Source organism: Gymnogyps californianus, chromosome 27, assembly GCF_018139145.2.
Source record: "Gymnogyps californianus isolate 813 chromosome 27, ASM1813914v2, whole genome shotgun sequence".
In the NCBI taxonomy this organism is placed as follows: domain Eukaryota; kingdom Metazoa; phylum Chordata; class Aves; order Accipitriformes; family Cathartidae; genus Gymnogyps; species Gymnogyps californianus.
In genome coordinates this window covers 3,047,083-3,074,776 of record NC_059497.1, presented here as the reverse complement: position 1 = coordinate 3,074,776, position 27,694 = coordinate 3,047,083, and the positions used below count along the sequence as shown (strand labels likewise).

At 59.8% G+C, this 27,694-nt stretch overlaps 1 protein-coding gene across 1 annotated transcript; it reads left to right on the top strand.

Annotated features, from left to right (window-relative positions):
* Positions 1-883: 883 nt before the first annotated feature.
* TMCC2 (transmembrane and coiled-coil domain family 2) lies at positions 884-27,694 on the top strand. The gene is given in 6 exon segments (XM_050911405.1): positions 884-1,051; positions 9,358-9,633; positions 9,635-9,865; positions 25,201-26,135; positions 26,464-26,599; positions 27,191-27,694. Coding segments are annotated over 6 exon segments (2,058 nt in total). The 3' UTR covers positions 27,503-27,694.

The following is a 27,694-nucleotide window of genomic DNA, read 5'->3' as shown; positions in this document are numbered from 1 at the left end:
GCAAGGAGTCTGCGCGCCGCGCCGGGGGCGCCGGGAGCTGTAGTCCCGCGGCGCCGCGGCGCCTCCTGGGAACTGTAGTCCCGTGAGGCCGCCGGGGCTGCCGGGGGAGGCCCGGTGCGCAGGGCCGCCCTCCCGCGGCTGCCAACCCCTCTCCGGGGCCTCCGCCCACCCCCCCGGTCAGCCTGGGGGGCAGGCGGGGGGGCCGGCAGGGAGGCGCGGGGCGGTGGGGGGGTCGGGAGCAGCAGGCGGGTGACAGCGGCCGGCGGAGCCCTCGCCCGGAGCCACGCCCGCACTGAGGCAAAGCGGCGGCGGAGCCTCGGCCCCGACGGGACGGCCCCGCTGCCCGGTCAGCACCGCCGGGCCCGGGGAGCTGCGGCGGGCTCCAGCGCGGGGAGCGAGTTAAAAATTAAAAAAAAATGAATTACAATAAAAAAAATATATTTTAAAAGGGGAAACAAAAGGCAAAGCAGCGTCCCGGGGGCAGGGCAGCGGCGCGCCGGGGTGCCGCTCCGTCTCCGGGCTACGCGGACCGGCTCGGCCGGGGGCGGCGGGCCCGGCAGCACCGCGCGCCGCGACAGCTCCGCGCCGCCGCCGCCAATCGCCGCCGTCGGCCCCGCCCACCTCCCGCCGCCATTGGCCGGCGCGGCCGCCACTCAGGCCCCGGTGGCGGCGGCGGCGGCGGCGGCGGGGGATGCCGATGCCGGTGCCGGCGGGCGCGGAGCCGCCGCGGCGCGGAGCCGCCGCCCGGCCCGGGCACGGCGGGGCAGGCGCGGGCGGGGCGGGGGCGCGCAGCCCGCGGGCCCCGCAGCGGCCGCCCGGGCGCCGCCCGCCGCCGCCGCCGCGGCCGTAGGCGCCCCCTCCTCCCGGGGCACGGCGCACCGGTATGAAGCGGTGCCGGTCGGACGAGCTGCGGCAGCCCGAGGAGGACCCCGGCGCCGCGGGGGAGCCGCCCGGCCCCGCCGCCATGGAGGCCAAACCCGGGGAGGCGGCGGCGGCGGCCCCCGAGGCGGGCGCTGTCCCGCCGCCGCGCACCAAGCCCCCCGACCTGAAGGTGAGCCGCGGTGGCACCGGCAGGCGGGTACCGGTGGGTTGGCAATGGGGCGAGCATCCCGGTGGGATCACTGGAGGAGTGAGGACCCCTTAGGGTCAACAGTGGGGTTACGAACCAGGCAAGCACCCTATGGCATTACCGTTGGGGTTAGCGGTGTGGTGAGCACCCAGCGGGGTTACTGGTGGGATGTACGCTTTGGTGGGGCACCACCATCCCCACACCCTGGTCCCGCTCTGCTACAGGTGTGACCTTGGAGCATGTGGGATGGTCCCGGGATGAGGATGGTCCCGGATGAGGATGGTCCCGGATGAGGATGGTCCCGGGATGGGGATGGTCCTATGATGGGGATGGTCCCGGGATGAGGATGGTCCTGCGATGAAGAGGTCCCAGGTTGGGATGCTCCCAGATTGGGGATGTTCCTGCACTGGGGATGCTCCCAGGGGAGGGTATGCCCCTGGGGTGTGGGTGCCCCCACAGTGGGCACCTCCCAGGGTCGAGATGCCTCGTGGCAGGCTTGCACGAGCACGCAGAGGGCTGGGCACCGCCGAGGCCCTGGCCCTGCTGCAGCCTGGCTACCAAGAGCAGCAATAATAATAGGGCAGCGGTGGGAGAGGCGGGAGGACCCTGGTGACACCACCCCCCTTGGCAAGGGGGCTGCGGGCACGAGGGTCGCACCGCGGGGCAGGTCTGGAGCGGGCTGCCATCACCCGAGCAGGCTTTTTTTGGGGGTAACAGGGCTGTCCCCCTGCGGAGGGGCTGAGCAGACCCCAGTAAATAACTGCCAGAGTCACCCCAGCGCTGAGCGTAGAGGAGATGCTCAGGGGACCGCCAGCCGCGCTGATAGGATTAGTGCTGCAGCAGCCGGGAAGTGACGGTGTATAAATGGCCCCGAGGCTGCTCCTCCTGTGCCTTCGGGCTGTGTCCGGTTAATGAGGAAAACAAGTTACGCGGCACTGCAGCGCTGCGGGAGGGAAGGGAGCCGGTCCCCGGCGGCAGGGTGCGGGCAGAGATGCGGGCAGGCAGGCTGGGGCGGTCCCGGGTGAAATTGGGCAGAAATTTCCCATGGGTTTGAAAGCGGAGCAGCTCTGAGCCCCGGCTGTTCAACAGAGTCCCGCTGGCGTGGATGCGGTGAGGTTTTATGTTGCAGAGATGAATTCCCTGCTTGTAACTTTGGTGTTTTCAGGTGCTGCAGCACGTTGTGGCCGCAGGCAGAGCGTGCTGATGGCAGTGCTGTCAAAGGCGGTCGTGCCGCGGTGGTACGGAGGTGCCGCTTCCACTCTTTGGTTTCAAAAAGACCTGGACAAAAGTGGAATATGTCCCTGGTCACCCAGGGGTAGCCTGGCATCCAGGATGGACACCCTTGTTGTGGAGCACCCCAGCCTGCCACTTGGCCTAGAAGGTCTTACCGGCATGGTCAAGGTCACGTGGGAGCTGGGAAGCACAGCCAGCACTGCTAGGCTGCTGCCATGCCTGCATGCATCCCTTCCAGAAAGGCAGCCAGGAAATAAAAACCGCTGTTCCCATAGGACAACTCGGCTGCTTTAAGCACAAGAAGCCCCGTGGCTGCAGGACGCTGCTTGCTGGGACACGTGGTGCCTTTTCCTCGATGTCCGAGCAGCAGCTCCTGCTCCTGAGGCCGTTTTGGCTTTGCTGACGGGATGTACAGCTGCTGCTGCTGCCCTAAAAACAGCCGGAGGGGAGAGTCCCGTGCCAGGGGAAGACAGATCCATGGGGATGTGGTGCTCAGGGCCACGCAAGGCTTGGTGGGGTGGGACACCCTTACCTCGAGGAGGCTTGACTTGGCTTGGCCAAGGTGGTGCTTCTCATCCGCATCATCCCCTAGCCCCTCTCCATCCCACCCAGGGCCCTTTCCACCTGCACAGTGAGTCAGAAAGGGATGGGAGCGTGAGGCAAAAGGAGCCGCAGCTTCCGATGGGGATGGCCACCAGGCCAAGCGTTCCTTGGTCAGCGTGTCCAGCTCTGAGCTGGAGCTCAACCTGGTCTGCAGCCCGGTCCAGCTCGCAGCAACAGCAGTGGCCAAATGCCCATTGATTTTATCGATGCAAGTATGATACCCTAATGCAGGTTTGCTTCGCGATGCTCACCTTTAACACATTTGTAGCTCAGCAATTAATTGCCCGCATGGAGTGAATCCTCAAACTTGCTTCGCCAGGCAGAACGCATGAAAAATTGCGTCTCGGTGCTGCCCACAGCTTCCGCAGCAGAGCTGGGCGCTCCGCCTGGCCCCGCCACAGACACCACCGATTCAGCCACTTCGCCTCCTGTTGCTACAATTAGTGGCATCATTAATATAATCTTAAAAGCTGTCCTGCCCCAAACCCCCTCTGGAGCGGCACTGCATTCGCCGCAGTGGGGTGGGTTCAAACAAGCCGGTCCTCGGCCCCTCTGCTGTCCCCAGGCTGGCACCGTGCCACACACCGAGACCCACAGATTCATCTCCCCGTGGACAGCGAACAAGCATCAGATGTAAACTTTTGTTTGCTGCCAGCCGAAGATGGATTTGAGCTGGCAACCTGGAAACAACAGGCTGCCTTGTGTCATCTCCATCCCCTAACCCCGGCAGATCCGTGGCAGCTCTCCGTTCCCCAGCCCCGACTCCAGCTCCTTTGCCGAGAGCGAGGGCTCCATTAGGGGAAAAGAGAAAAAAAAAATAAGTTCTGGCAAGGAGCAAAACAGATGCATGACACACAGTTCTGCTCAAAATATGTTGGGTGGCAGGGATTTCTGCACTCTGCAGCAGAGTGACTGGATCCATACAAAACACTGCAGAAGGAGACATCCAGCCTCTCGCAGCTGCCGGGGTGTCCCACCACCAAGGCGTTCACTGCTTGGTCCCATTCCCACTTTCCCTGAGCATCTCAGAGCTGGGTTTTCCCTGGGTCTTTCTCTCTCTCTGTTTTCCCAAATGGGCCGATCTGGCCAAGGGCTGAAAGTTGAAGCCTGACATCGTTTCCATCTCCAGTTTCATGATCTTGGTCTTCATGGCTCCCGCCTTTCTCTCCTTTGAACCCGAAAGCCGAGATCAGCTGGAGTCCAGAGGCACGGGCCTAAGCTCTTCCCTCTTCCCAGGGCCTGATCCAAACCCCACATCCATGGACAAAAAGCTTCCCCTGGGCTTTCTGGAGCTGGGGAGCCTCTCCTGGGGAGGAGGGAGATGAAGGACAAGGGGAGGTCCCACCACGGGACGTGCAGATCCCAGCACAGGTCCTGCCCTGAGCAATGGGGTTGGGACGGGGGTGGCCGGAGGGGATGGGGTGAAGCATTAACTTCCCATTTCCTCATAGCAGGTCAAACCCACTCAGCTAGTTTAATTTTTTCAAAGGTCTCTCACTACAAGGGGATGGGTCTGGGGGTGGAGACCCCCTGGGGCGGTTCAGAGCCCCCCCCATGGCTGTGCCTGTGCAGGCTGCTTGCTGCAGGGAGGATGCAGAGGATTCCTCCTCTCCGTAGAGGATTCCTCCTCTCCGTAAAGGTCTCCAGCCCCTATTCTAAACCCTCAGGTACATTTATATTTAATCCCTCGCACGAACAATTTTCCAGGCATATTTTGGTCTTGAAAGGACAACGCCAAGGTGAGCTGGCTCCCCTGCGGTTAGCGGGATGGAGCTGTTGTCAAGCAGCTCGAGCAGGAGCAGCGCGGTCCCTGGAGCGGCCGCATCCATCATCTCCCCGGGGGCATCGCTCATCAAAAGCTCACGGGCTGCTGGCAGGGACCCCGGCGTGTCCCTGCTCTCACTGCTGTGGAGCTGCACGCCGGGACCCCCTGGCCCCCCGGGGAGAGGAGAGCATCCTCCCGGGCAGGGTGCAGCCAGAAGGACAGTGTCTTTCCCCGGGGTTTGTGCCAGGCGCGGTGGAGGGGCGAGAGCTGAGGCCGGGGCACGCTGCTCTCCTGGGACCTGTGCGATGCTTCCCAGCAGACACACGCTCATGTTGGTGTGGGCCACTCGGCTGAGGCCAAGCGCTCTGTGCCCAGCTGCCTACGGTCCCAGCCCCGCCAGATCTGACCCCCCAGGGTCCCCATCCTCGCTTCCCACCGAATTTCAGCTCTCAGCATCCCCGCAGTCAATTCAGGAGACGCAGAGGTGACAGCCGTGGGAGAAGCGGTCGGGGGCTGCCACTCGCTGCATTATTCCCACGGGAGCACATCTGGTTCCTCTTGGCACCGGCAGCAGAGATCTTGCCCTGCAAATGCCAGCCGAGGTTGGGAGCTCGCGGGGGTCCACAGCCCCCCGGGCAGTCAGTGCCGGCCCCGCAGATGTTATTCCGGAGAGAGTTTAAGGAGCTGCGTGTCACTATAGCGTTTTAGTAGTGCATTAAACAACATGACTAATGTTTGTCACATGTTTGTTCTCTCATCCTGTCCCCGGGAGGAGAAGCGTGTGTGGGGGAGGGCTTTATTTTCCATTTTAGAACATCTATACGTTTTCCTTGGCGTTTGTGGCAGCGGGAGGAGCGGCGGAACGGAGGCTCGGGATGCTGGTGTGAGATAGGGCTGCGAGGGGCAACTGGGCTGGCTGCCACCCTCGGGGGACAACTCTGCCCCCGGCCCCCAGCCTGGCTGCCGGCAGTGGGGTGTGGGGTGGTGGTAGGACCCCCTTGCTGGTGACCCATAGGAGGATCAGCCGGAGAAAGCAGCAAGAAGACTAGAAACCCCGTGCGGGAGCGAGCCGGACCTCCCACGGTCCTGCTGCTGTTTGTGGGGCTGCGAGCTGCTCAGTGGCATGGCCTTCCCCGTCCCTCCTTGCTGGGGGAATGGCTCCCCTCGTGCCTTAAAATACGAAGTGCTGTGGGATGGGATGGGATGGGATGGGATGGGATGGGATGGGATGGGATGGAGGGATGGGACGAGATGGGATGGGATGGGATGGGATGGGATGGGATGGATGGGATGGGACAGTCTTCCACTGTGTCTGTGCAATGCCTCCAAGGGGCTGCAGAGTCTTGGCTGGAGCCTCGGGGCGGGCCAGGGATATAAGTAATTAATAATAATAATAATAATTGAGCCGGATTCGCAGCATGTGGCTGTGCTGTAAGGTCATGGCAACAAGATCCCCTCCTTGCGTGTCTGAAAGCCAAGTAAGAGGTTCGGATGTTGGGGCGGAGCTGGAAAACCATTTAGTGAGAAACTGGGAGGTTTCAGGCTGCGTGGGCATTTGGCAGCAGCAGGAACACCGGCCCTGGAGAGCCCGGCACGGCCCGAGCGGGAGGCGGGGATGCACATCCCTGCCACAGCGGGCAAGGGCAGCGCCTGGCTCTCCCTTGGGACATTGCCAAAGAGCCGTGTCCCAGACAAAACAGTCATCCAAGTCACTGTTTTCCTGCAAGATATGTTGGTTTGGGTTTAAATGTTTTTTTTTCAGCTCTTGGCCAGGCGTGGCTTGTCCCTGCGGTGTCCCCGCAGGGCCAGGACTCTGCTCTCAGCGCAGGCAGGGCAGTGGGATGGGTACAAGGGAGGGTCGTGCAGCCTTGGCTTCTCACATTTTAGCGATTACTTTCCATCAGTGGATAAAGACGTAAGAAGGAGGCAGCGGGTGTGACCGTGGTCAGCCCGGAGCTGTGCTCAGCCAAACCGTGTGCCTTGGGCTTGACCCCGCCGCAGCCGGCAAGAACTGATCCGCTTACGGGGGACGTGAAGCAGGAGCCGCTCCTTTGAAGTCCGTGGAAAGAAGTCCCCGCTGCCGAGCAGGAGACCCTGGCTGCCTTAATGAAAAAGACAAAAGAAATAAAGATATTTTTGTATTAATCTTAGTGTTTTACAGCTGTCTACACTGAGAAATTGATCTCTGTATCCACTGCATCAGTTATTAAGCAACGGCTGTTCCAAAATAGCCTGTGCAGACGCTCTGTTCTGAGCCACAAGTAGTTTCGTGCCAGAAAAATGCCTCTGCTTTGGACGTGTGGTAATATCCGGGAGTAACATAAAAAACCAGAGTTTTTACATCAGCAAATTCCCTGCAATAACCATTGCAGAATGGCTTGTTCATGGTGACCACTCCTGACAACTTTTTAATGTAGACAAGCCTTTAGCTTGACAAGCCATCGATCCGGTGGGTTCAAGCCCAGAACAGCAGGGCTGGGATTCCTCTTTTTGCTTCCCTCCCCCTTTTTTGCATGCAGATCCCTTACCGTCCCGCCGGGAGCCCTACCTGCAGAGCCCATGAAAGGTTCTTTCAGGAAAACTTGGAAAGGGCCTGAGGAGAGTTTCTTTTAAAAGGTGAATTTCTATCAGATCGAGCTGTTGGGCCAAGAACCCCCTGAGGGCGGCTGGCTTCCACCTCCACGCTGGTGCTGGAAAAACATCCTCTCCTTTATTGCTAGCTTCGCTTTTATTTTGTTTTCATTACCCTCAAGGAAGGGAGTTGGTCATTTCTTTTCACTTGGACTTTCTAAAGGGCTAACTGTGCATCCGAGGGTATGCCATACCCTTGATGGTAGAAATCTGTGGGTTTATAGTTATTACTTATCTAATGCTGTCTCTGTTTCCATAGAGACTCTATAAATAGAATAAAATTTAAATCACTATTTCCTGAAGTAGCAATTTGGCACCGTAGATTTATTATATATTTCCTAGGAAAAACCAAAAGAATAGAAATTTTCATTATGAATGGATAACAGAAGGATTAAAGGGTTTGCCTACAGCGTTTAGTGACACAGGATCTAATTGCTGATTCCCGGTCAATATTACAGGTGTGATGGGAATTAGGCCCTTATGGATTTGGACCTTGTGGTTTTAATGTCTGGGATTTTTAGGAGAAGGAGTCCTTTCTGTATGGCCATGAAATGCTCCACAGTCTGCAGCCTCTGGAGGTCGTGTCTCAAACATCACTGCTTTTCTAAAAGCCGGGGCTTTTGCCAAGTGTCCGCTGGGGCTATAAGTAGCTCCCAGTTCTGTGCCCGCTTCACACTGGTTTTCAAGCATGAATTGATGGCAGCGCTGCAGTTATGGGAACCAGCATCCCTGGGGAGAGTCCCAGCCACAGTAAATCAGTGGTGAAATGCCCCTGAACGTCAGCAGGGTCAGGACTGGCGTCCTCAAAGGTGGGGTGCTCGGCTTAACTCCAAAATCGAGACAGAGAGCAACGGGGCAGACTCGTGCCTTGTGATCTGCTGGGTTCCCGGTAGCTGAGGCTGCTTCAGGAGGCGAGAGGATCTTTTGATGTCCCAAGATCGTTCACTTGCTGCCTGGGAGCTGCGACAGACCAGGAATCTGGGATCTACTGAGCCCTTTGCAGATGCTGGAAGTTGCTGCCCACGCCGCTGCTGCCATTCAGCCACACACAGGGGACCGCGGAGGGCACCCAGCCAAAATCTCCCGTGGATGCAAATCTGGGCGTTCCAGTGACTGCGGGGAAACCGCTCTGGGCTGACCCCGCTGTAATCAAGAGCACGATCTGTTCCGCCATCCATATTGCATGACTTCGCCGCAGCTAGCGTCCACCCGGATTCCCAGGAGCTGTCACGAGAAAAGCCGTGTGCTCTGTGGGAATGTGAGTCTCAGCCCACTGGGAAAGGAAGACCCGGGGGTACCCGGAGGAGTGGCATGCCCCCATCTCCTGCTGGAAACCAGTTGCTGCCCAACGAGGACTGGATTTGGTGGCACTGGGCCACAAGCTGCGGTTTCACCCCCCTAAGTGAGGCCAGCCTGGTCCATGCTGTGCTCAGAGGCCATGGAAAATCCCCTGGGGAAAAGCCCTCCCGATCCTTCCTGGAGCACATTTTGGAGAGCAGGTGGCTCTCGGCAGCGCATCGGTGGCCAAGGCTCCACGGCTGGGAGTAGCAGTGGCTTGTCTAGCTGGGGAAAAGGCTGCTCCATCCCTGCCGCCCGCAGAGTTGGGGTCTCTGCGCAGCACTTGGCGTTGGCTGCAGCAGGCACCCTCCTCCCTCCATTGCTGTGAAGGGTCTTTCTGCTCCTCTTGCTACTTTTAGGGGTAGCCAGCGCTCATCAGAGACCTCCCTCCGGCGTGGGGAATGCTGTCGGAGCTGCATACCTGAGCCATCCCGAGCCACCGTGCTCAGCCCTGCATGCCATCAAATGGCCGCTAATGTTTAATACTTTTCCACGGGTATAAAGTGCAGTGCTGGCAGCAGGGTTTGTTCCCTTTCGCAGATCCCTTTGGGCTGGTGTGGGGTCCCCGGAGCCCTCCAGAAGCATTTGAAGCCCTCGAGCTTCATGTTTTGGTTCGGTGCCTGCATGGGCACTGTCTGTCAGACCTGTGTATGCTGAAGCGGGGCGATGCCATCCCTTCCTGACAGTAACTGGGGTTGTTTTCTCTCCTCTCCTGCAGAAAATCCAGCAGCTGTCCGAAGGGTCCATGTTTGGCCATGGCCTGAAGCACCTTTTCCACAGCCGCCGGCGGTCACGGGAGCGGGAGCACCAGAACTCGCAGGACTCACTGCCGCCGCACTACGGCATGTCCGACCACGACTCCCCCGATGAGAAGGAGCGGTCCCCGGAGATGCACCGCGTCTCCTATGCCATGTCCCTGCACGACCTGCCGGCGCGTCCCACCGCCTTCAACCGGGTGCTGCAGCAGATCCGCTCTCGCCCCTCCATCAAGCGTCGGCACCAGCCTGCACAGCGGCAGCCGGCGGGCCAAGAGCAGCTCGCTGGAGCCCCAGAAGGGGAGCCCCCACCTCGTCCGCAAGGCCCCCCAGGACAGCAGCCTCACCGCCATCCTGCATCAGCACCAGGGCCGCCCCAGGTCCTCCTCCACCACCGACACTGCCATCCTCCTGGCCGAGAGCGGGGCCGTCTACCTGCTCACCGAGGACACCGAGTGCCTGGCCGATAAGGTAGGGCTGCGCTGTGGGGACATCCCTGGGTGGCTGGGGGGCACGAGCCCATGCTGGGGGGCCAGGGTGGGACTGGGTGTGGAGCACCCCAAAATGCTGTCGGGAGGAGACTGTGCCTCGGGGCAGCGCTGGTGGCACCGGGTGTGCGGGACGGTGGGCGGCAGCCCCTGCTCGGGAGTGAGTCGGGTCCGGAGGCTGCTGAGGTTGATGCTCCTCTTGCGGGGAAGTGAAGGCAGGGACATGCCCTGATCCGATTCCCAGAGCAGGATTTGAGGGAAAAAGAAAGGGACTCGGCAAGAGCTCTGTGCCAGTGGGGTGGGACCCCCAGCGTGGGGTCGGAGGGGATCCTGGGCAGCCCAGTGCCGGGCGTCTACAAGGGTTCGGCCAGGCAGCTGCAAACTGGTCCCGTCCAAAGTGATTTTTAAACCGCCCTGTGCAGAGCGAATAGAGCGGATGGTATTTCCATCTAGCGTTTAGCCCCGTTAATTATGAAACAGCTGAGATTAGCGCAGCGGCACAGCATGCTGAGGACACGGTGCGAGCGGTGAGAGTGCTTCGGGTGCTGGTGGGATTCTCCTTGTCAGCTTCTCTCCTTGGCCTTTGGAGCTTGGGGAGTGTCATGCTCTCAAACCACTCTGTGCAGCCTGAGGGCTAGATGCATCCTCTTTTTTTTTTAATTTACCTGAAAATGCCAGCAGTGAATTGCAAAGCGCTAGGGCTTGAGGTGAGGAGATGGCCAGGCAGGCTCCAGCACCCCGCGGGGGCTCTTGGGTGGGTGGCTGGGTGGCTTTTACAGGAATAGCTGTGTCATAGGGTGGCAGTGGCTGGGCAGAGCTGCTGGGGTGGGACAGCAGCAGGGGTGTCAGGTCCATGCGCTCCCCCTGAGCAGTGGGACCCAGCGGGCGCAGGGGCTGGGGGTGATGGTTCCCACACGCCCCCCCACCCAGCTGCTCCTCTCTCCTTGGCACCAAGTCCCTGAGAGGGAAATCTGACCTGGAGACTTCTGTTGCCCTCTGAGCTAATGGAAAGAGGATCAACCAGATGATACTTTTTCTTTCTGTTTTCGCTCGGCTGTTTCAGCGCTGAGCTGCAGCTGACGCTCGCAGCTTGCAGTGGGTGCCAGCTCTGCTCCCCTGCCACAGCCGTGCAGGGACAGGGCCACCGCCGGGACATGGGAATCTGGTCCCAGAGGATAAACACGTCATTGTATCAGCAGCTTTGCAAAAAACTGCTGCCCAGGTCCTCCTCTCCCCCCTTTACTGTGTGCAAATCAAGGCACCTCAACCCTTTCCTGGCAGTCCCCGCTCCTCCTCGCTGGCATGCCGCACCCAGACCAAGTGCCCGAGCAGGGCCAGGAGCCATTCAGTTTGTTATTTTGAGCATCTGCAGCCAAAATTTCTTCCATCTGGCCTGTGACATTGGCCTTGCAAGGAGCCCGGTCCTGCTGAGCCCTCTGGGGTTACGGCTGAAGCTTCGAGCCAAAGCGGTTTGCACTGGGACAGAAGCACCCAGAGGGAGGCAAGAGTCCGTGTCTGCTCACGGAGCAGCACAAAGAGCACAGAAAGGGGATGAATAATTAACTGCATATGACACAAAGAATAATAAGAAGAGAGGCGATACTGGGCCTTTGTGAGGCAGTGGAAAAATAACCTATTTAGAGAAACAAGAGCTATGTGATATTCTCATGCCGTATTATTTTTCCGTAGCCCTCAGGAAACCCAGCCTCCTGCCCACAGCAAACCGGCTCCTCTTCCGCAGGGACGGCTGGTGCTGCCGTGCCCTGGGCTCGAGCACGGCTCCGCCAGACCCCGGCAGGCGGGTTTGCGCTGGGGCTTTGGGCCAGCAATCGCTTCACATCGCCTCTGCCTTGTCCTGCTGGGGTCAGACACCTCCTCCCCATTTCACCTTCAGTTTGGAAGCTGCTGCCCCAGGGGTGCGCAAGGCTCCTGTGAAAGAGGCATTTTTCCCCCAGAAATTTCATGCTGAATTTTCCATCTGTTGTGTAAGGGCCTGAGCACACACTGGATTAATCCCTCATGGGATCGCTCAGCCCCAGCAAGTGCTTTTTGAACAGCTATTGATTTTTTTTCTTTTTTTTTTTCTTAGTTCAGTTCCTGCAGTTTTCCCTTCCTTACCTTCACCTGCACCGGTTCCTCACCCTGCGGCCCCCGCCGGCGCTGGGCCACCCTCCACCCTGCTGGGGCCAGGCACACATGATTCCTCCCCCCTGCACCCCCTAAGTCCCCCCAAGAGGCAGCTGCCGGGGTGCTGCGGCGGCGGGGAGCAGACAAGGCGGCTGGAGGAGGCGAGTGGGACTACGGCACAGTCTGGGCATTCTGCGCCGGGCGCCGGTTCTGGCTGGGGCTCACGGTGTAATCGGAGAGATGCCTCGCGTGCCCCTGCGCTGCCCGCACGCTGCCTGCACCTGCAGCTGCCCTGTGCCCCGGCAGAGCTGCCTGTCCTGGGGAGCATCGCCAAGTGGTAACCCCCAACTGGGGCTGGGGGGCCAGCAAAGGGCTGTCACCTGCACCACACACTGGGGACAAGGCTTTGCTTTGCAGGGTGATGCCCACCTGGAGCGCATGTGTTCGTGGCTTCCCCCCCCCGCAGCCTTCCGCACCGCGCTCTGCCCACCTTGTGCGTGCAAAGAGCAGCTCCCGATGAGGGTGGGATGACTCGGACGTCCCCTGCTTCCCACTGGCAATTGCATGCAGCTTGGGACCAAGGTTTTGTACGTTGACTCTGCTCCAAGAACCGCAGCCGGTCAATGTGTGCCCGTGGGGTACGTGCTCTCTGGTTTGCAGTAACACGGATCTCTGCTTGCTGGCGAGCTGGGGGAGCCACTTCTCCGGGGCTGCAGGTACCAATGGCCGGGTGCACCACTGGATTTCAAGCAGTGAAATGGCTTTCAGGAGTCCCATGGCTCGCTTGCTTAGCCAAAGCGAGGTGGCATATTTGGGGCGTACATTGGTGTTGATGTGTCCGAGGGAGCACGTGGCCGGTGTCGGTGTTTCACATGAGGACGTGCCAGCTTGCGGACGCGGTGGCACGTGTGACGGCAGTGGTGGCAGCGGCACGGTTAGGGCAGGGGGAGGCTGCGGGCAGGGACCGCGCATGGCGATGGGAACGTGCTGGAGAGCTTTCTCCTTATCTCACTAATCTCCTCCTGGTGACCCGCCAGCGCCTTGTGAGAGGCGGGCAGATGGGCATTACTGGCTGGGACGGCCACCGAGGCCCCGGCTCCGGCAGCAGCGGCTGTGGGGTCTCCCCACAGACCCCGATCCCCCACGGCGGTGGGGACAGCCAAGCACCGGTGCTGGCGGGGCAGAGCATCCCGGGGGACCCTCGTCCCCATCCCCGTTGGGGTGGCCGGAGCTGGACCGGGGCGGCCGCGGGGTTTTGTGCCTGGTGCTGCCGGGGAGCTGCGCAGACGCCTGCGGGGACTGCGGCATGGTTCACGTCCAGGTGAGCCCCCCGCGTTGCGCCGGGGCCACGGGGCCCCTCCGAGACCCCACAACCCACCCCGAGCAGCGGCGGGGGGCGAGCGGCAAGGAGCCCGTGCGACCGGGCTGGATCCGGGACCGGTGGCCGTTAGAGGGCAGCGTTACCGCACCGGCGTGCACGGGTGTCTGTCCGTCTGTCTGTCTGTCTGTGCACACCCCCAGCCGGCTTCTCCCCGGCATCCCAGAGGGATCCGCTCACAAGTGTCACGAGTGCAAGTGCTCAGCCCTGGCCGGCAGCATGGCTCGGACCCGCGGAGCATCCCCCGAGGGGTGCGAGGGGCCGGACCCTGGCCGGGCTCCGTGCCCGTCTGCCCTCGCTGTCCCTCGGCAAGTGACAGCACCAGCTGCCACCGCTGCCCGCGGCCACCCTGTGCCCGTCCCGCAGCCGCCTTGGCCCCCCCGGTGCAGATGCTTCTCCCGTGAGACACCGGAGAGGAACGGGGGGGAGCAAGGGGGCTTCGTGTCACGTCTCGGCTTTGGGCTTGTGGGCCAGGCCGGCTGCTGAGCGGCTGCGAGCCGCGCTTATTTATGGGCTCGTAGCCCGAGTGTGCCGTTTCCCTGCTCCCGTCTCCTCCCTCCGGTCTCCTGCCGCCTGCCCAGTCTCTGTGGGAGGTGGTCCGCAGTGTCCTGGGGCTCTGCCTTGCAGGGGGGACCTGTCCTTACATCCCCACCATCCTGCTGCCTCAAGGGCACCAGCCCTCCGAACACAGGGCAAGATTCATCCCGCTAAATTTAGATGCTTGCCGGGTCAGCGGCTATATCAGGACGAGACGGATTATAGTCAGCAGGGAGAAACCCGCAGTTCCTGAGCATCCACCCCCGGGGCGGCTGTGGCCCATGGGCATGGAGGGGTTTGGGCGAGCGGTGGCTGGGAGGCTGCGGGACGGCTCAGCCCTCACCCCCGGCAGCTTGGGGCCGTCAGGCAAAGTTCTTCTCCCCTACCCAGGCATCTGTTGTCTGGCTGCGGCACGTCCAGCTCAGTCCTGGCTCCCTCCGGCCCCGCTGGCATCCGACCGCCTTCGGTTTCAGGGCGGGGATGTGGCTTCTCGCCTCCTACGGCTCCGGTTACCCAGAACTGGGCTCAGTTGACAACTGGGACGGGGACGGGGACAGGGATGGGGACTCTGCGCAGCCCAGCCGGGACCCCCCAGGGCTGGCACGGCATGTTGGGGTGCTGAGCAGCCCCAGCCCGACTCCAGCTCGGAGGGGAGATGCCCGAGGGCCAGGGACTTGCTGGTAGGAAGCCGGGTTTGCTCCATGGCACTTCTTGAGTATCCTTTCTCCCTGCAGCGGGTTGAGGACGTGGTGGTGGCAAGGGAGGTCAGCCGGGCGCACTGGGGTGGCTCAGATGGTGGGGTGCTGGTGAACGCTTTGCTGCCCCTAAAACTCACTTTCGATGGGAATTTTGTGGCACTGGGGTCAGCAATCCTAAAACCAGAAGCTTGAAGCTGAGCTCCTGAGCAGGTAGCCTGCTTTCTGGAGGTGCTGAGCACCTAAGGATCCCCGAGGAGCTGGCAGGAGCTAAGGGGACGCAGGACCTTCGAGTCTCACTGCTTTGGTTGCTGTCCCCACATGTCTAACCCAGGCAGGGGTTTCCCCTTGCTCCCTGCCTCAGTTTCCCCAGCTGGGAAGCAGGGCCAACATTTCCATGCATTGGGTGAAGTCTCTTGCAACTCTTTAGGAGGATTTGCTAATGGAGGCAAAGCACATCCTCCCCTCCCACCCAAACTCTGGGCGAGTTCTGGTGCTAAAATCCCAGAGGAAGGAGCTAAAATAGGCCAGTGGTGACTGCAAAAGTGAATAGAGGGAACAGTGGTGTAAAGCTGCCCTCCCTGCAGCCCCATGGCCCCATGGCTGGGCATCCCCTCGGCATCCGGGCAGGGTCCCGAGGGGGTACCGGTGTGTGGAGACCCTACAAGTGCCAAGGGTTTTGGGGGGGAACTGCTGACATCAGCTGCAAACTGAGCGCCTGCCGGGCATCATGAAACTGGAGGTGCGAGAGTCCTCGTGCCCAGGTCGGCTCCCACCTCTCTGCCTCCATCTCCCCAAGTGTCGCAGGGGAATGCGAGTCTCTGAGCAAAGGGTGGTGCTGGGAACTCATTCCCTCACTCCCGTCGGGATGGTGCTTTGAGGAGCACTTTGGGAAAAGCAGATAATAGCTGTGAAGACAAAGATACCCGAGATTGCTGCTTAATTAATTCAGGAGAAGAAGAATATCAGACTTTCGTACTGATTCACCCCCTAGCAAAAGACATCGTGTTCCTCAGCCTTCGTTGACATATGGCTGTTGTTTCCAGCCCACCAGCAGCTCCCGCTCCCCGACAGGCAGGCGCCGCGAACGCCGTCTTCCCGCCTGCCCCCGGGGGATTTGGGTCGAGCGGGCGGTTGGTGTGCGGGGTGGATGCTCAGGGCGGACAGGGCAGGATTGGGGCAGCAAGGGTTTCATGCCCATGCCGCGATCTCTCCTGCCCATCCCCTGCCACCGCAGGCAGGCGGCTGAGTTGTAGCTGAGAGCAGGATTTGGCTCCTGAGTCAGGATGAGCAAAGCCGGGTCCTGCCTTGTGACTCCTTGCCTCCCTGCGGCTGCGGCTCTGCCTCTCCCTGCCTTCCCCCTCAAACTCTTCATACAAAAGCCGCCGAAAATCCCCCCGGCTGCACAAAGCGCCCTGTTAGAGGTGTCGAAACCCAGCTGCAGCATGGGCTGGGGGTGCTGCTGGTGGTTTTAATGCTGTGTCACTCAGCAAGTGACACAGCAGCACCATTGCTGGAGCTCCCGGGGTTACTCCTCCAGTAAAAACAACAGCGGGAATTTTTCCAAAGATTCTCCAAGCGTAGGCAGGGCCCTAAATAGCTTCACCCATGAGGGATGGTCATTGAATCATCTCTGCAGAGGTGTCCCTCCTGGTGACCTGCAAGCCCAGGGCACAAGGGACAGTCCCAAACCCAGAGGATGTGGCATTGAATTAGGAAACGCTGGGGTCTGCATGGTATGGATGGGCACAGAGGCACAGGGACTCCCCGAGCCCAGGGCGGGCAGCAGGGATGGATCCCGGGATCTGCCCGTCTGCACCCACGCAGCCACCTTCTACGCGGGGCTCTTCGCCGGGTGCTGTGCAGGAGCACGCTCCCCGCCTGCTGCCACTGAGAGCCCTGTGGGATGGTGGCACCATCCCAACTCAGACTGGGGACCGGGAAACTGCAGCAGCTCGTTTGTTTATTCCCTGCATGGTTCGGAAGGCAGCCCGGCCAGGCAGCGCTTGGCGGTGCTGTTTGTTCTCCCAGCACAGTTGGAGGAGCGGGACCGGCCCCTGTGGCACCCAGCCTGTTCCCGCTCCCCCGGGCTCCCTCCCTGCTCGCCAGCCTGTGCTGCTTGTTCTTGGCTGCCTCAGAGCCTCGTAGTACCTCTTCTGCAAACGCACGTCGTACGATCCTCTGCCCCTTCGACTCCTTAACTGCAGCCATGACAGAAGGAGAGGATCCAGCTGCCTTGCGGAGCACCGGCCAGGCGCTTTGCAGGAATGACCAGGGCATCCTCATGCCGGAACCGCATCCTCCCGACTCCTGTCCTGGGAAAAGGATATTGCTCTTAAATTCTCTGCTGGGTGTCTTTGTAAGTACCCTCCTCTGCTCTCCTTCCTGCTCCTAGGCACCGGCAAGGCAAGGACTCGGGATGTCCAGGAATAAGGGGTGAGGAGCGAGGTGGTACCTGCAGGCAAAGGTCAGGCTGCTGCTGGGTTCTGTGTGGCCTACTGCTTGCAAGGGTTGAGGTCTTAGCCAAGAAGTCACTTGCTTTGGACACCAAAAGCACTCGGGAATGTGAGGTTAAGGAGCGGTGGACTTTGCATCAGCATCCTGGCTCCCGATAATCTGTACACAGCTTTCCCAGCCCGGTCGAGGACACTCTAGTGCAGCTCGGCTGGTCTTCCTCCTTTTTTTCGTACCTGCTTCTCTGCGCTGAGCTCAGGCCCTGTCTCTTCCAGCTAAGCCCAGCCCCAGCTGCTGCCCGTGCCAGCCAGCGAAGGCAGAGCCCGAGTCCAAAATTTGCTGTGTGTTTGTGTTGCATCACTAGGTGACCTGTCTCTTGGTTGAGATGCTCGGACCGGGACTTTGTAAGCATTCAGGGCCAGATTCTGCACCACTCAGCACTGGCACACACCAAATGTGCTGTGATTTTGTGTCTATCCAGGGATTTCCTTTGCATGGGAGCTGGGGTTTATTTATTTTAAAATTTGCCTCTTACAGGCAGGCCTGAAAAACATAGCTGCCGCTTTCTAAGCAGCGGACTAAATCTCCTAAAGCAGAGCTGGTGCTAAGGATGAAGGGGAGTCCGCCACCAACCTCTCGGGTAATTTCCTTGCAAAACCCCCGCTTTTCCTGTGCTGGCGGGGTTTTTGCATCGTGTGGACGGGAGGCTGTGCCGTCGGGAGAGGAGATGCTGCACCACTGCTCCACCTCGCTTTGCTGGGGCATTAATAGGCGACGTTCTTGCTTCTGCAATTATTTGCTAACCCTAACCTTCCCCTTGCACTGGAGAGCTGAGAACAGGCAGTTTCCTAAGAATCAAGCTGCCTGAGGTCCCCAAGAAATAAAAAAAATGCTCTCCAGGTGTCATTGCAGCAGGCTGCCTGCAAAGTCTCATCCTGAGCACCCTGGCATTTATCAAATCCTCACTTCTTCAGCCTCCTCCGGGGAAATCTGTGTGTGCTTCCCCGAGGCCAGGGACAGCCTGGCAGGTCAGGCAGGGTTTGCAGGGGGCTGTGAGCTGGCAGGAGGTGTGGGGGGCTCGGGGAGGGGGGGGGGCCATTACAGTTAACCACAGGCTGGGAGGACCGAGTCGCAGCACAGAAGCAGGGCTGTGCCTAGCAGCCCCAAAAAGCGCTTCCCTCCGCTGCCTGCAGCACGGCTGCGAGCGGCCGGCGGGGAGCAGATGGGCTTCGGGGCTGGCCCTGGCGCTTTGAATGAGGGAAATGGAAAGCAGAGCTCGGAGCAGGGAGGGTGTTTTCCAGAGTGTCTCATGCAGCTGGGGGTTTTTCCTGCCCCGCTGAGGCGACGGAAGAGTGATGGGAAGTGACCTCTGGCTCCTGTGCTAAAACGAGAAGTGATACTATGAGAGATGTTAAACCAAAGATGAATGTCCCTCGGTAATCTGCCCTGTGTCATGCCCAGAGGCATCCACGGCCCGGGGCTTGGCCAGGCTGCAAAATCCACCCTCGCTGGGACAGCTCGGTGGGATCGGAGGGACGGACGAGGAGCGGCACCTGCCCGCGGGAGACACACTGCTCCTACCCACGCCGGCAAGGAGCCGTGTGTGCTGCCAGCACCGGTCCCCGTGGGCAGCATTGCGGCGTTGCCCACAGGGTCTGGCTGTACCCCACGTCTCTGGAGCATCGGTGAGGCACTGGGAGGAAACTCTGCGCCTTCCTCGCCCTTCCCCAGCGCGGCTGAGCACCATATGGTAGGCACAGCTGGTTTCTGCTCCTGGTGGGTTTAACTTACCGGGGAATCTGCTCTTCTCTGTGCCTTTCGGTATGGGTGGTACCACAGCCCGCTGCCAGTGCCTGCGAACAGCGGGCGGGTGTGCAGGGAAGGGGCTCAGCGCTGGCATGCACAAAGGTTGCTCACGCAAACTTGCGGCCAGATGGGGAGGGGAGGCTTTTGCCTATGAGAGCCTGTCCTCCTGAGAGGACAGACCGAGAAACAGGGGGGCTGCCGATGGCTCCGTGTGTAGAAGCCCCTCCCTTAAGGGTTACATGGCCTGCGGGGATGCCCAGGTCAGCGCAGGGCTGGAGTGCGGGGACCAGCCGGGTCCCTCCAGCGCTGCTTCCCCACCGCGGGGCCAACAGCCAAGACCGGTTTTGGAAGACAGCGCTGGTGAGCTGTGCTGCCGCGTGGTTGATTCAGCCTGTCCCTTGCTCCCAAGCACCATCTCATATAAACACCTGCCAGGCACGGCGGCACGGCTGGGGATGCCCTGGGCAGGGTGCCGTGCACAGTGCCGGTGCCGGAGCGGCGGGAACTTGGGCTAGAAGGGGCCAAGGATTTTAGTTATTGGTGTTGAACTGTGCTTTGGCAGCTTCATGTCACGGATCAGTCCATGACAGACTGCTCCAGCTCTGCCTCCTCCCCGCTCCCGGCACCCAGTGATGCACGGAGAGCTATGAGCACGGGCACCGGTGCCAGTCCAGGAGGGTCTGGCAGTGCCGGGCTAAAGGTGATTCAAGGAAATGCCTTCCTGGCTCAGAGCAGCCCAAGTGAAGGCTGCTGCTTCTGTGCCCGTGTCCTCCTGTCACACTGGTCAGCTTATCTGCAGCCGCCTGTGTTCCCGTGGCCCGGCAGCACAGGCAGCCCGCGGCAGCCCCTGCCCCAGACCTGTCAGAGCCGATGTCGCCTGGAAGGGAAGTGTTCCCGCAGGGATGCTTTGCTGATGTTGCAAGAGCGGTGTCTGTGGCGAGGTTTAGGGGAGCTCACGTTTGCAAGATACAGAGGGACCGACACCTGGGGATGGTGATTTTGTGGAGCTGTCGAACCAAACCTTTCAAATCCATCCATGCCAGGTCAGGTGGATTTTTGTGCTGCCTGCCCCAGCTGCTAAACCCAGGCAGGGCCAGCTCCAGCGCGGGCAGCGCTGGCTGGGCTGTGCTGGCTGTGCACTGCAGGGCGGCTCAGAGGTGCGGTGTTGCACCCAGAGCCTCTCCGCTGCGGCAGATTACACTTCCAGGGTACAGATGGACGTAGGGACAGCCCAAGAGACGATGGGAAGCGTGAGGCTGAGCGGTGCTCGGCTTGTCTCGGCTGTGGGAGCAGCACGGTCTTCCCCATTAAACATGCATCTAGGTCACAATCAGCTCATCGGTCCGGCCTGTACAATTCAATGTGTGGCTGAAAATACTTCCTAAGCTGTTGTTGTCTTGTTGCTTTTTTTTGAGAAATAACTAAAGCAGAGAGCTGCAAATGAACCTTTCTCATTTAGCCCGTTGTCTGCGGCTGCACAGATGCTCTGATCTGCGGCCACAGTTGGTTTGAGGTTTCAAACAGCCCCAGCATCAGCAGGGCACATTGAGGGCTTTGGTCTGGCACAGCATAAGGCTATGGGCTTGAATTCTGCTTCCCTCAATCGCTCTTATCCAGGCCTGATCCTGCAGCGCTGGCTGCATCGACCCTGCTCTGTGCAGCCCCACGGGTTTGGGCTGAGTCAAACGCACAAGCTCTGGGTCTCCTTTCTCGCCCAGGACTTTCACTTTGGCCCCTCACCAGCTCCACTGGCCCCAGCATAAATGCAGCGCCTGGGGGGTGACTCCAGACTGCCACCGGCTTCTGCAGAACCAGAGCCTGCTGTTGTCCCTGCTTGCTTTTCGGATGTCCCATTTAATATCTTTTTAATTGCACGTAAAGTCTCAAACACTTGTATCTGGTCAGTCGGCTGGATGTGTTTTCTGTGCATTGCGTGTTCTCCCGTGGCAGAATCGGGTCGGTGCAACCTTCCCCATCGCTCTCCGTGGTGTGAACAGGCCGGATCCGGGTCCATCCCAGTGCACGGCATGGGCCAAGACACCACCTGATCCTGGCACAAGTGGCTGGTTCCCAGCTTTTAGCTCCCTCAGGCTGCCCAGCTCCTTGCTTGGTGACTGTATTTTTCCCGTGCGTTGGTCCCACCCAGCGTTTTGCTTTATGCATGCCTCCCCCTGCCTCTCCCGGGCTTTATGTCCTGGTATGTGACACAGCAGATGACAGCAGCCCGTTCCGACCCCCTGCGTCAGGGCACAGGCAGCGTATGGGGCTGGAGGCGTGTGAATATCCCGCCACAGGGATGAGGGGGGTTTTGCATTACAGCCCTGAAAGCTCTAGTCGCTGAGAGCTGTAAACAGCTCTGGCAGATTTCCTGAGTCGGCAATCCCGCTGCAGCCATCGGCTCAGTCCCTGCGCGTTCGGGAAGGGCCAGGGGACGCGGGGCCAGCGCTGACGGGGGTCTGCAGGAGGGCTCTCCTCCTCCCTCCCTGCTGCTCCCCTAAAACTTTGCTGCCGTCAGCTGCCACTTTCCCCCAGCCAGGCACCCTGCCATGGCAGCCAGCGCTGCCTGCGCATCGCTGCCGGGCTCCGGGACGCTGCGGGGACACAGCCGAGCAGCCCACGCCGACTAGCCCTGGGGGACCCGAGCCCTGCCTGTGATGGAGGTAGGTCCCGCAGTTGTTGGGGTTAGAATAAGACGGCGGGAAGGATGGCGATGGGCAGAGAGACCCGCAGGGGCTTTCGGTACCTCCGTTTCTGGTGCTCGGTGAATGAAACCCACCAGCTCGATCCGTGCCGGCGCAGCAAAGACAGGGTGGGAAGCTCTACTGCGAGCTGAAACCCTTAACGTGCCTCCCCACATTATGTAAGAAAAATTATTCTTCAGGCTGGTAAATTAGCGGAGGCAGCTGCTGCCAGCCTGTTGTGTTCATCCAGGGACGGTGCGGGAGCAGGCAGGGCAGGCAGGGCATGGAGGGGGACACAGGGCTGCCTGCTTCGGTCTCTGCTGCAGGCTTGAAAGGAGGGTGGGAAGTGTGAGTCAGGGCTCCTGCTTCTATTTTCAATGACTGGGGTGGGTAACGTGGTCTGGTGGGAATAGCAGCTCTGCTCTGGGAGGCACGGGGCTGCGAACGCACGTGGGGACGGGGACGGGACTGGGGACACCCAGAGTGTCCCCTGTAACGCTGGGCTAATTGCAATCACCAACTCACAGGACAGATGCTGTCCTGAATTGCACTGATAAAGTGCTCTGGGGAAGAGGGGCCACAGAAGCACCCACATTTAATGACTGCCCCAAAATCAACCTCCCCACATCCACTGCCCACCTGCATTTCTCTGCCGGCCGTGGCCTCTCCCTCGTGGCTTTCCACAGCCACCAAGGGCCCGGGGCATGGTGACACCCATGCTGCGGATCTGCCGGATCAGTGCAGCAGCTCCTCGGGTCTGCCCTGCATGCCAGCATCCCTCGACAGCTCGGTGGTACTTATTTTTTCCATGCTTGAAGGCACATATGGTCCTTCCCACAGCCCTTTCATCCCTGTGTTGTATTTCAGCTGGGAACCACAGTCGCACTTCGTAGCGAAAGTCCTCGCTCGGGGTCAATGCAGCAGGAGCCACAGCGTTAGCTCATCTGCTGCACATCCTAGTAGGCTATAGGGTATGGAAAACAGAAGAGTTCAGGGCATGAGTAAGTGTCTTGAGAGTTTTGTTCTGAACTTTGCAATAAATGCGCAATTTCTTAAGAATGGGTTTAAATCCCTCCCAGTCGTGGGTGTGCTGGGAGACCCGCAGCCTCGCGCTGGGGACACGGCCACGAGCGAGCTGCTGGGCCCCGAGCTCCTCACCTGCCGCCTGGGCTTTCTTCCATCAAACCTGCAGCAGCAAATAAACTAGCATTGCATAATTGTGCCCGGCCGTGGCCCTCTAAGTACTGTTTGCTCAGCTTATTAGCTTGAGCCTTTTGCATATCTCAGCTCTCCTGGGTTGAACTCTGTTGATAAGAATAATTCTTCTTCCTGCGTCCAGCATTCCTCCTGCATCCCACATCAGCCCCTGCTCTCCCCTCCGAGCTTGCCTGGAAAACAAGCGCTGGAAAAGAGCACTTTCATTTTGATGTGCCTACCAGAACGTTTTCTGCATGTAGGGAAAGTGTGGCTTTTACTAATCCCCCCGTTAAATCCACTGCGCAGTCATTTAGGCTTGCTGGGATTTAGCAGGCACTGTCTGCTAATACTGCAGAGATTGGTATTGTCTTTTTTTGCTTGTTGTTTTCAAAGCAATAACCTGATGTGGCTTTCCTATGATGTGTCTGAGAGAGCAGAGCTTTCGGTGGGGCTTGGGGAAAGGATTTCACCCCAGCCACGTCAGCATGGATGGGCAGCGTCGGATCCATGCCGTTCACCATCCATCCTGCCCTCCCTTCCCCCTGTGCTCCCAAATATACTCCCACGAATAAATCCAAAAGATTGGCTTTGCAGGGGCAAAGGTTTGGGTGATTCCCAAATCTTTCCCTCTTTGAAAACAAAGTTTGAGCAACTTCTCCCTTTCACTGGCCCAGTTGGGGTTTCCCATTTCGGCATCTCCGGGGCTGCCTTTTCCTTTGCCACGGCCGGTTTGTCCCTTACTGTACAGAGAATTGCACATCTGGGCAAAAAGTCTGTTTCCTGCTGCTTCTAATTTCCACCCCTCGATAAGAAACCAAAGCAAATCCCTTCGTGGGGCAGCTGGAGGGCCCAGCCCAGCCGAACGACTAAGAATAGCCTGGCAGCGGGATCTGAAAACTCTGCAGGTTTGTTGGGTGTTATTTTTTTTTAAAAAAGAGCAGCTCCAGCCGGACTGAAGCTGGCTCCCAGCTCTGCCCCACGTCCGCCTGCGGGCTGGGGGCTGCTGGGTTCTCCCCTTTTGCTCTCATCCTCCAGCCCCTGCCCCAGATTGCTTTAGCACTGCTGCAATGGAGAGAAAAGAAAAGTCTTGGGGAGGGGGCCGGGGGATGCTCCCACCGAGCTTGTGGTTGTCTGCTTTTGCCTCCCAAGGAGGCTGAGACCCCCACATGCAGCACCAACACCCCCGGGCTCCCGGCAGGACAGCAGCACCGGGGAAGGAGGAGATGCAAGTAAATAACAGGAGGGCAGTGTTTGCCCCTGCTTTTCCGAGCCCCACGTGGGACCTGCTGCAGACGGGAACGTTTATAAGCAGCATCTTGAGAACATTCCTCCCTCCCGCGCAAGGCATTTCCTGGTGATAACACACTCCTAAGTAATGATCTCGCAGCATTATCCCTATTAAAGGGTCATTCGGGGAAAGTGTGATGGAAATTAGAAATTATTCAGGTCTGCCAACAGTATTTAACTTTCAAGCAGCTCTTAATTAGAAGCCAGGAGCCATTTATACAACCACTGAGATTTGCATAAGAATCTGCATATAAAACCCAGCAACTGGAAAGATTTAGTGATTTTTTTTCAAGTGGCAAAGCAGCGTGCTCGGGTTGGAGAGCGCGAGGCAGGACCCTGGGTTGCAGTCCAGGCTCTGCCAGTGATTTTAAGTGTGGCCTCAGGCAAGTGATATCCTCTCCCAAAGCTCCAATTTTTCCATCTGTGAAACGGAAATCAGCATGTGTCCGAACTTTCTAGGTGGCAGCTTGTGTTTGCAAGAGGAGTCTGGCATTGCCAGGTGAAAAACCTTGGAAAAGAAAGCAAAAGAGTCCCCGGACGGCAGCTCTCTGGGGATCAGGAGCTGCTTGTGAGTCACCCACAAATTGGGGTTACGGCAGAGTTTCTCTTCAGCTGAAAAACTCCTGTGTGCATCTAGGCTAAAAGCCAAAGTCTGAAAATGAGACTAAAATACCTCTGGGTTGCTCAATCCCCGCTCTCACTGCTGGTTTGGTGGGAGATTTGATGATGGGTTCCAGTTTTAGCTCCTTGCTCCTTTTCCCTGGCTGGCGCTGGGTGTCCAGCAGCCCAGAAACGTGGGTGCCCGTCTCTGCACAGAGCAGGGTGGAAAGTCAGAGTCGAGCTCCCGGCGGCGGACGCTCCTTGCTGAAAGCCACTGGCCAAAACCAGCCCTGAAACCCTAATTATTTTGTTGCTGCACCCTCTAACTGGCTCATTCCTGGATGCCAGCGGTAGTGGTATGGCTGGGAAATGCTTAACCAGCCGGAAAAAAAACAACTTCTCGCTATTGCTCTGGTTAACTATTCTCCTGCCCAGCTCTTGCCTCCCTCTCCCTCCTCTGCCCCCCCGCCCCATTCCTCTCCTGCCCCCTCCCTGGGGGCTACCTGGGCAGCAGCTCCCTCCTTTGAGCATCGCCCTCCTCTCTCTTTGCTCGCAGCTGGACAAGGGGGACGTCACCGCGCTCAGCCTGCCCTCCACCGCCGGGCACGGCGACGCCGACGGCACCGTCTGCCTGGACGTCCCCGATGGCACCCCTGACCCTCACAGGACGAAAGCCGCCATCGAGCACCTGCACCAGAAGATCCTCAAGATCACCGAGCAGATCAAGATCGAGCAGGAGGCTCGGGATGACAACGTGGCCGAGTACCTGAAGCTGGCCAACAACGCGGACAAGCAGCAAGCCTCCCGCATCAAGCAGGTTTTCGAGAAGAAGAACCAGAAGTCGGCGCAGACCATCGCGCAGCTGCACAAGAAGCTGGAGCACTACCACAAGAAGCTGAAGGAGATCGAGCAGAACGGCCCTTCCCGGCAGCCCAAGGATGTCTTCCGGGACATGCACCAGGGTCTCAAGGACGTGGGTGCCAACGTTCGCTCCAGCATCAGCGGCTTCGGCGGCGGCGTGGTGGAGGGCGTCAAGGGAGGGCTCTCGGGTCTGTCCCAGGCCACCCACACCGCTGTGGTCTCCAAGCCCCGGGAGTTCGCCAGCCTCATCCGGAACAAGTTCGGCAGCGCAGACAACATCGCCCACCTGAAGGACACGCTGGATGATGGGCACCCGGAGGAGGCTTCACGGGCTCTCAGCGGCAGTGCCACCCTGGTCTCCAGCCCCAAGTACGGCAGCGACGATGAGTGCTCCAGTGCCACCTCCGGCTCGGCTGGTGGCAGCAACTCAGGGGCAGGACCCGGCGGCTTGGGGAGCCCCAAGTCCAACACGCTGGACAGCCACCACAATAACTTCGACACCATCCTGGAGGAGCTCCGGGAGATCAAAGACAGCCAGTCGCACCTGGAGGACTCCATGGAGGACCTGAAGGCCCAGCTGCAGCGGGATTACACCTACATGACGCAGTGCTTGCAAGAGGAGCGGTACAGGTAGGGACGGGTGGGTGCCAGGGTGGCAGCACATGTCACCCAGGGTGGCTCTTTGGGGACCACAAGGCCACCATCCTGGGCTTGTCCGGCTAAGCCCTGCATGCCAGGGATGTGGGGAGCTGCAGTCCCCGCTGCCCTCCTCACTGCCAGACCCGCCGGCAGCACCGCTCCCATGGAGGACCATGCAATGGTTTCCCTTCGGCAGCTACAGCCAGGAGCGGGGTGGGTCGGAGGGGCCAGGCGGTTTCCCCAGTGTCAGGGGAAGGAGGGCAGGGGGTTCTGCGGGGAGATCCGCCTGCCCCAGCACCCCTCCACTCCCCGTGCGCAGGTACGAGCGCCTGGAGGAGCAGCTGAACGACCTCACCGAGCTGCACCAGAACGAAATGACCAACCTGAAGCAGGAGCTGGCCAGCATGGAGGAGAAGGTGGCCTACCAGTCCTACGAGAGGGCACGGGACATCCAGGTAGGGGAGTGTGAGGGCTCAGCCCCTCACAGCACCCTCCATCCACAGGGTGAGGGAGGGACCCTGGGCTGGGAAAGAGGGTGGGCAAAGGGGATCCCTTTCTCTAGCACCCTCCAGATGAGGTCCGTCTTCACTGTGATGCTGTCACAGCAAGAAGCAGGTAACTAAGCCATGTCCCCAAAATCCCTGTCTCTGCCCCAGCAAGTCCCCACTGTGCTAAAGTCCCCGGGTGCTCAAGGCAGGGCAAGGCTGCGGGTGGATGGCTGCACTGCTGGGCTATTAGAAGCCATCTGTGGGCCAACACATAGTCCCCACTGTCCCAGTTTGGGTCATCTCCCCTGCTGCAGTAGGTACTCCCAGCACCGAGACCTTTCCTGGCACAGGCAGAGCGGGACGAGGTGTGCCTTGCACATCGCACGGGCCAAGGGTTTGCAGCGGGAAACCTTTCCAGCCGAGGCGGTCACCCATCTGAGCTGTGCAAGTAAAACTTTGCAGCAGCAAGGTCTGAGAGCACGGGGCACGTACCGAAAGCCCTCGCAGGGCATCCCTTGGAGCCACTGGCCAGCCCTGATGTGCTGTCCTCCCTCGCAGGAAGCGGTGGAGTCCTGCCTGACGCGGGTGACCAAGCTGGAGCTGCAGCAGCAGCAGCAGCAAGTGGTGCAGCTGGAAGGGGTGGAGAACGCCAACGCCCGGGCGCTGCTGGGCAAGTTCATCAACGTCATCCTGGCCCTGATGGCCGTGCTGCTCGTCTTCGTCTCCACCATCGCCAACTTCATCACCCCGCTCATGAAGACCCGCATGCGCATCCTCAGCACCGCCCTGCTCGTCCTCTTCCTCTTCTTCCTCTGGAAGCACTGGGACTCCATCAGCTACTTTCTGGAGCACGTCCTGCTCCCCAGCTGATCCGCAGCCCGGCTGCTGCGGCCCCGAGGGCTTTCCATTTCCCACAGAGGAGAGGGCCAGGAGGACGGTGGTCCAAAGCCTTCGGGTTGTTTCTTCACATGCTCAGTTCGGTTGCTTTCCCGGCCCTCCATCCTCGCTGCAGCCAGCGGCAATCGCTCAGAGCGCAGCATGTCAGAGCCGGGATCCATTGGT